Source organism: Python bivittatus, unplaced genomic scaffold (assembly GCF_059951505.1).
Source record: "Python bivittatus isolate LINGU-HERP-01145 unplaced genomic scaffold, Pbiv_v1 ctg000180_np1212, whole genome shotgun sequence".
Lineage (NCBI taxonomy): Eukaryota > Metazoa > Chordata > Lepidosauria > Squamata > Pythonidae > Python > Python bivittatus.
The window spans coordinates 6011256-6019396 of record NW_028277047.1 but is presented as its reverse complement, the minus strand read 5'-3'; the positions used below and the strand labels follow the sequence as shown (position 1 = coordinate 6019396).

The window sequence follows — 8141 nt, the reverse complement described above, 5'->3', positions numbered from 1 at the left end:
TGCTGAGTCAGCTCTAACTCCTAGGCCCAACTGCCACTCGCTCACGTGCACACACCCCTGGCCATTTTTGGGGGGAATGTTCCCTGGATTTCCCAGACAGGTCTTGTCGTCAGTTGGGGAGCTGATCCGCCAAGCTACGAGCCTCAAAGAAAGGGGCACCCGATCGCTAGCCCACCTCGCAGGGTCTTTGTGGGGTAGAATGAAAGGAAAGAGGGCTTGAATAAAGGTTTTGCCTTTGCACACTCCTTTTGTAACAGGTGAAGCCTCGGGGCTCCCTGTCTGAGACCTTTGAGATGGGTAGGACTACAACCTCCATCATCCCGGGAGCCTAGCTGCAGCCACTGAACCTCTCCAGATTAAAACAGGTGGCTGAACTTCTCCAGAGCTTCCCTTACGGCCACCGATGGCAAACGATATCATCATCCTCATCGCGGTGTTATTTATGTGCCCAGATTGGAAACGCCAATCAATCACCAGGCCCTTAGCTCTGCTAGAGGGGACCTGGAGTATCCTTGTTCCCAGGCCTCTCACCCACCCACCCGATTTCCTCGCTTGTGAGCCTGTGTGTGTGGGCCGGAGGGGTGGTGAATTTCCCATCCCAGAGCAGTGGACGGCCGAGGCCTTTGACACAATCTCCAATTTCAGGAAGAAGGCAGGGGGCGGAATGCAGCAGGACACCCACCCCCCTGATCCGGAAAACTTATTTCCTTGCAGCTGAAAGAAGGGAAGGCAGTTTGCCCCACTGCTTTCTCAATGGGGAGGGGAGCCCCTTTAGAGATTCCCTGCCCACCGCTCGGGCAAAGGAGGGCACGGACTTACTTAATATTTGCGCAGGCTAATTTGCAAAGACAGCTGTGTGTTTTAGGAACGGGGTTGAATACTTAGGAGAAGGCTGTCGCCAAGAGAGTGGTGGGGCTCTTGTTTAGGGTGGCTTTCAGGAGTCAAAAAGGAATTGGCTAGGTAGGGTGGAGTGGGGTGGAGAATTGGATGGGAGGCCACCCGGTGATGTCACCCCCGTGGAACTAATTTAGATCATTATAAAAACTTCCAGAAGGGAATATTGCCAAACAAGGAACAAAAGATGAACACTCAGGCATCTACTTTCTCTCCCCATTCCTGCCTTCTTTTCTAAAATTAAGAAATGATCCTTTGAGACCTCTACCCTGTGGGGACAATCCTTTGTTTCTTAAAAGCCTGCCGGGTGCTCCTCACCCTGTCCATGCTCAGAGGCACTTTCTAACTTGGCATACTCTCTCTCATCTGTATTTGAAATCTGTAGCAGAGATGCTGTAGGAGTTAGATTCTTCCAGCAGCTACAGGATGTGGTTTTTAACTTCCCACCCCCTGCAGAAAACATGGTGCCAAGACCCTTTGCAGAGGCCGTAACTTTTCAAGGGTGGTGATCCCCGTTTTAAAAAAAATCCTTTCTGAGCTCTGGGATCCTAGATGAAGGCGGCGCTATGACGGAAAAGCACTTTGGACCTGCTCAGAGGTACTGTCTTCCTCCTATGAAATCCTGACCGATCTGCCATCCTCTTGGGCTCCAACTCAGCAAGACCCGTTTTTTATTGTTATTACTTTAGCAGAAACTTCAGCGACTAAACCCCAGTTTGAAGAACCTCCTTCTTCGTGTGGTGATTTCATGGGGACACCAGCTGACTTCACGGGCACCGCCAAGGGGTTTTCTTGGGAAAAATATGGGGCTTCCTCGTGGTCCCCCATCCAAATGTGAGCAACCCTGCTTAGCATTTAAGATCAAGCAGAGTTGGGCAGCTGCGTTTAAAATATATGTTGTAGCTTGATGCTAAGGCTTGTTGGCCAGGGGAAAATGGGGGAAGAATTGTGTAGATGCTGTTCCAGAGGTTAATGTTGCAACCACATCTCTCCCCTTCCATGATTTCAATGCTTGGTGAAGGGAAATGCAAAATAAATGAAACATTTGTGCAATGCTTGTCCAGCTCAGTGGAAGATTTAAGACCTCCATTTGTGCAAGATGCTAACCTTGGTCTGTTCCCTTGTGGCTCAGTGGATTGTGGGAATCTAGATCCTTCATCAGTTGCCTTCAATGTGCTCCTTGAACCCAGAAAATGTGTTCCTTCCATCACCAAATTCTGGGGAGCGAAGCCACCCAGAAGTGCTGTTTTTTTAAAAAAATTGCTTCTGACACCTTTGGATAAGGAATCCTGCAGAACTCAAACACTGATGCAACTCCTTTAGGAAGCAGCAGGAGGTAGCAACTCCACAGGTTCAGCACCCTCCCCCCATTACTGGAGGGGGTCAACCAATGATCCAGGGACCAAACCCTGCAGCCTTTTGGAGCCCTCACCGCACTGCCACCAGCCCCCAAGAGTGGGCAGTGCAGAAATACTGGAGCTCAGTATGAAAATAGGGAGACGGAGAAGCTCTACCTGTTGAGTATCAGCCTTCTGTTGAGCGAGGGAGGCCAAGGGACTGCCTGATTTAATGGGATCTGTGGGGGGCAGAGCCTGGGTGGGGAGGGGGCGGCTTCTCCGGTCCAGCATATGGTGCTCCATCTGGTCTTTATTAAAAGTCTCTGCAAAACCCACATTCCAGAGTTTAACCCTGTCTGTACCATGCTGGGCAAAACCGCATATCACAGCCCCTTATCTCTCCCTTCTCCCCTCGCTGGTTTTCCTCTGCCCCTTTTAAAAATTCCAGGAAAAAAAATCCTGCGCTGGAGTCTGTTCCAATATCCCACCTTCCAACCCACCCCCCAGGCACCCCACGACCTGTATCTTCGCATTCAAATCTGCTAAGGCGTTGAAAAAGTAGGGAGGAAGGTGAAGTTTGTGTGGAAAGTAGTTTTTTTTTTTTAAGGTGGGAGAAAACAATGCAGGAATGCTAAGAGGAGAACCAATAGATGGGGGGGGGGGAGTGACATGCATCCTACACTGAAAAATCTTCTTAGTCCTTTCCTTTTGAAATTGGGGGAGAAGAAAATCAGGAGGATCTGGGAAGTAACCTCCCCCCAACTCTCACGGCACCCAAATAATTCTTATTCCTTCTCGGTTGAGAGCCAGCCAACTTTTCCCATGGAAAGGATTTTCTGAGATCTTTAGCAATCCCCTCCCCGCCCTGCCCAGGGGGCTGCAAAGAGTTAACAATTTCAGGATTGAATGGGGCAATCTAGAAGCCCCCACACCAAGTTATAGGACACCCCCATCCACAACCCCAAGTGGGTTGGACTGAGCCGTGCAGAGTCACGAAACATGGAAATTTAAGACAACTGTGACTTTTTTTCCTTTTTTAGGTGGGCAAACTCAGGCCGTATGGTTAGTTTAGGGTACTGGAACCCCAGGAAAGGGGTTTGGAAAGGGGTAGAAATTCCCAAGGCAGAAGTTCGCCTGGCCGTGGCTGAGTAGCCAGCTCTAAAAAGCAGCCACAATTGGACACAACGTGTGCGTGTGTTTGCAATTCTTCCTGGTATCCATACGAGCTTCAGCCCCTGCGTGTCTCTGAACACAACCACCCTAGCAGGAAAGCCTCTTGTGAAACGTGTAGGTTTTCCTACGTACAAGTTGGGGGGGGGGGATTGTAAGCCTCCCACAGCCGTGAGTTCGAGATAGGCAGCCGTAAATTGAAATAAGCAAACTATCAAACGGAGCGGAATGACCATTTAAATTCCCCTTTTTCCATCTCCCTTTCTTCACAACCGGGGCCGCCGACAGAGGCAAAGTTTTGCAGACCCGGTCTTTTAATTATCTTAAAATTAAAGGGACTGGCGAAGAGACACAAACAGTTTCGCTGTGCTTTTCCAACCCCCTCCGTTCCTTTGCCGCCCAACCTCAAAGTTTACAAAATATCTCCCCCCCCCGCCTTCCTGTCCGTTTCAAGCTCTTTTACATTAACCTGTTCGTCTCTGCGCCTTTATAAAGAACCCTTTATTTGTCCAGCTCGGTGGAAGATTTGAGACCTGCATTTGCGCAAGATGCTAACCTTGGTTAGCAAGGGGCTTCTTCTGAAATGTTAGCGTGCAGCATGGCTTTGAGCGTTCCTCCAGGGGGCTAGTCCTCATGACTCTCGGATGGAACCTGTCTTTCCATCGCCCAGCCAGGCTCCCCGGTGGGAACTGAAGCATTTTTGTCTTCTTAATCCAACTGGCCCAGCCATCTTTAAATTAAGGGGGGCGGGCGGGGGGAGGCTCGTAATTCCTTGCTAGGGATGATGGGAGCCGCCATTCAACCTTTCAATTGGGAAAGACGGGAGTGAAAATACTTCCCGGGGCAATTGCGTTCCTCGCCCCTTCGTTCACTCCCCTCTCCCGCAGATGGGCACACGCAGTTTTGCATTTCTCCACGCCTATCAGACAGAAGAGATTTCCGTCTTCTTCCAGCCCGACAGAGAGACCAGTCCTTTTATTTGACACGCAAAACACGCACACAATATTAATTTTTGCTCTTGCGAGGAGCCATCCGCCCCTCAAAGGAGACCACATCAGCAGTCAAAGTCAACCGCCCCCCCTTCTGCGCGGCCGCACCCTCTCCCGCACGGTGCCAGGTTGTCATCCCACATGTCTGGCTCCAAGAGGGCCCCACCCTCTATTTCCTCCACAAACCTGGGGGGTAAAAAGCCTTCCAGCTCCCGGCCCCGTCTTGGAAGGTCCCCTTTGCCAGCATACCAAACGGCGGTCCCTCCACCAAAGTGTATTTCTGGGGCTGTATCCCACGACCCACCGAGATACAGTCCAAGTTTTTAACAAGCCCCCAGGCTCACAGCGGGAGGAACAATACTGAGCTGTGTGGATCAGTGGTCTTGACTCAAGATGAAAACAGCTTCCTACGTTCCGGTTTATTCAGAAGCCATGAGGACTAGAACTTTACTTCCCTGGTTGGCGGAACAGCCAGCGCCCGGCAGCGGAACCCTTGCGCGCGAATTCGTCCCAAGTTCCAACCCCTGGTTGGAAAGGATACAGGACACAGGCACCCCCTTTTCCAACGTCAGGAAAGTCACTACTGTGCCCCCTTTGGACAGAGCATTTGAAGGCGCTTTAGGTGCCCCCCCCCCCGGCTGAAAAAGGAAAGGTGTCTTTATTCCAGCAACCCAGTTCTGAATACCCTCGGCTTTTCTGAGCCAAGAGTTAGCTCACCTCGGAGCCAACCGCGAGCCTCGGGGGGAGTGGGGGTGTGTGTCAGCCTTTGGTGCCCTTCCAGCTGGGTCTCTGCATCCTGGCAGACTGCCCCAGATGTAGAAGAAGGGAGGAGACTTTCTGTGGCATTGGCCCTTTGCCCAGCGGTGAGCAGATGGGTCCTTTCTGTCGGTGCCACCTGGCTCGGGAGCAAGGCGAGGGCCCCCAGCACTGGCCCCTGGTTCAGACACTGGTTCGGCAAGTAGCCGGCTGGCAAAGCCGGGACGAGGGGGGAGGGGCTGTTTTTTCGGAGGTGCTGATCACCCATCGGTAGCAGTGGGTGACGCTCCGACTCTTGGCGTGAGCTCCGCAGCGGGTACAGTAGACAATGCCCAGGGCCAGCATGATGACCAGGAAGACGGAGATGGGCACCAGCAGGGCCACCAGTAGCCAGCGGTCATCCCTCCTGTGCCATCCTTGCTCCTCCCCAGAGGCTGGGCTGGGGCTGGCGAAGGTGGGGAGGGGGGCCCTGACTCCCCCGACAACAGGGTCCTCCTTCCCGTCCTCGGGACTGGATCCTCTGGGAGGCAGGGGCTGCGTGGTGATTAAAGGTATCCGGCGAGTGCTGGGTTCCGCTGGGTCAGCGGGCGCCTCCGGGGGGGGTGGAAGGGCCCCCGTGATGGCAAGGGGCAGGGACCCGGTGGGCGTGGGAGGATCGGCAGCGGGGGTGGTGGGATGGAGACCCGGGGAGGAAGGGCCGTGCTCCAAGGGAGAGACTCGCGAGTCCCAGGCATTGTCAAGCTCGGGGGCTGCTGTGGCGGGCATCCGCGGGGGGAAGACCAGCCTGTCTGGCACCGACAAGAAGGAAGCGGCGGAATCCGACGAAGAAGAACCCGCCTCCGCCTCCCGGAAGAGCGAGAACCGGACCGGTGGGGCGCTGAGGTCGTCCGCCCGCCGGGTGGTGAAGCGCACTTGGAAGGGGTCTGCCCAGACATCCGGGGGGGTGGCGGCGGGCAGCCCCAGGGCATCCACCGGGCTGCAGCTGATGCCGTCGGCCTCCAGGTCGAAGCCCTCGGTGCAGTAGCACTCGAAGCCGCCCACGTAGTTGACGCACATCTGCTGGCACACGCCGGGGATCTGGCACTCGTCCGTGTCCACGCACTGGCCCGGCTCCTCCTCGGACGGGCTGAAGCCCAGGTGGCAGCGGCAGAGGAAGGAGCCCTCCGTGTTCTCGCACTGGTGCTCGCACGGCCCGTCGGCGCACTCGTCCAGGTCCTCGCACTGGTGCCCGTCGGCCGCCAGCTCGTACCCGGCGGGGCACCGGCAGCGGTAACCGTCGCCGCCGCCGTCCTCCTCGGGCACGCAGTCGAACTGGCAGGGCCGGTGGCGGCAGGGGTTGTTGGCGACGCAGGAATGGCCGTCGGGCAGGAGCACGTAGCCGGCGTGGCACTCGCAGGCGTAGCCGGAGCCCTCGTCCAGGCAGAGCTGCTGGCAGCCGCCGTTGTCGCCCTCGCACCAGCTAGCCGCCGCCGCCGCCGCCGCCGCCCCCGAGGCCCGCTCGCGGCAGAGCGGCGCGCCCTTGGACCAGGCCACCCGCCCGTCCTCCTTCTGCAGGCAGAGCAGCGAGAGCGACGCGCCGCCGGGGCAGCTCACCGTGGCCACCGCGCCGAAGGGCACATAGCGCGGCGGGGCGGCGGCCGGCCCGCCCAGCGGCCCGAAGGGGGCGGCGTAGCTCACGGCCGCGCCGCCGCTCTCGCCCTCCTCCAGCCCGGCGCACATGCCGCGGGAGGCGAAGCGGCACAGGTAGCCGTCCACCGGCCCGGCGCACGAGCCCTCCAGCCACTCGAAGTCGCGGTCGTCCAAGCCCACGCAGCGCGGCGCGGCGCAGCCGGCCCCGCCGCCGCCGCCGCCGCCGCCACTGCCCGCCCCGCCGGCGCGCGCCCAGTTGCTGTAGGCCGTCTCCTGCTCGCCGGTGACCCAGCTGAAGCCGCGCAGGGGCCGCTGCGGGAAGCACTGGCGCGGCTGGCGCTGCAGGCCGATCCAGAAGAGGCGCGGCGGGCCGGGCTGGCGGCTGCCGGCCAGCAGCTGGCTGACCTGGGCCGCCTCCTCGGCGCGCTTGAGCGTGGCCAGGTTGCCCCCCAGCTCCCGGCAGGCGCGCCAGGCCTCCAGGAAGCTGCGCGGCTGGGCGTAGAGCGCGTAGCAGCCCTGGGGATCGCAGCTCGCCTGGGGCTCGGGCCGGGCGGCCGGCGGCGGCTGCAGCAGCAGCAGCAGCAGCAGCCCCGACGGGCCGAGCGGCAGCCGCGGGGCCAGCATGGTTGTGCGGCGCCGCTGGCGTCCGGCGTTCTGACAAACCCGGGCCCCCCCATTCCCTTCCTTCTTCCCCCTCCCAGGCCGGGGAGGAGGCGCCCGGCTTCCCCGCTCCCGCCTTCTGCCCTTCTAGGGCGCCGATCTGAACCTCTGCCACGGGAGGGGAGGGAGGGGGAGGAGGAGGAGGAGGAGGAGGGAAGGGGGCAGCCAGCCGGCGCTGGAGCAAGGGGAAGGGAGAGGCAGGCAGGCAGGCAGGCAGGCTGGCGGGGACGGTCCGCCAGCCACCCCCTCCCCAAATCCCGAGCGTCGGGGGAGTGGAAGCGCCTGGCCGGCCGCCTCGGTCCTAACCACTAGACCCCGCTGTCTCTTCCAGGCTTCCACCGTCTTCTTCCAGTCCCTGCTGTCCCGCCTCACCCCAGAAGAGCTTTACATGTTGGAGCTGCTCATTGGAGAAAGGGGGGAGGAAGGGCTGTGCGTGCCAGGCTGGGCTTCTGAAACTGGCCTGGGGTCTAGTGCAAAGCTGTGATTTTGCCCCCAGGGAGGCGAGTGAGACTCTGGGCGGCAGGCTGGGTTTGCATTCACCCTGGGGGGGGGGGGGAAGCCAGGGTCAGCAGGGCAGCTGAGCTGAAGCATCCTGCCGCAAACAAGCATTCAAACCACAATGTGGCAAAATCTCTGAGCGGTAGGTAAGTCCCCCTGTCTGGAGGGCGCCTGGTTGGAGAAGGAAGCTGCAGGCAAAAAAACCCCA

General features: G+C 58.3%; 1 protein-coding gene across 1 annotated transcript; it reads right to left on the bottom strand.

Moving 5' to 3' along the window:
- Positions 1 to 4343: 4343 nt before the first annotated feature.
- On the bottom strand, positions 4344 to 7444 carry CD248 (CD248 molecule). Its single transcript, XM_007440567.4, has one exon. The coding sequence runs from the start codon at positions 7397 to 7399 to the stop codon at positions 5330 to 5332; it is 2070 nt and encodes a 689-aa protein (XP_007440629.2). The 5' UTR covers positions 7400 to 7444; the 3' UTR covers positions 4344 to 5329.
- Between the last annotated feature and the right edge of the window lie 697 nt (positions 7445 to 8141).

What these genes read in the sequence shown, in the direction of transcription:
- CD248 (XM_007440567.4), bottom strand. Translation starts at nt 7,399, where the DNA reads ATGCTGGCCCCGCGGCTGCCGCTCGGCCCGTCGGGGCTGCTGCTGCTG.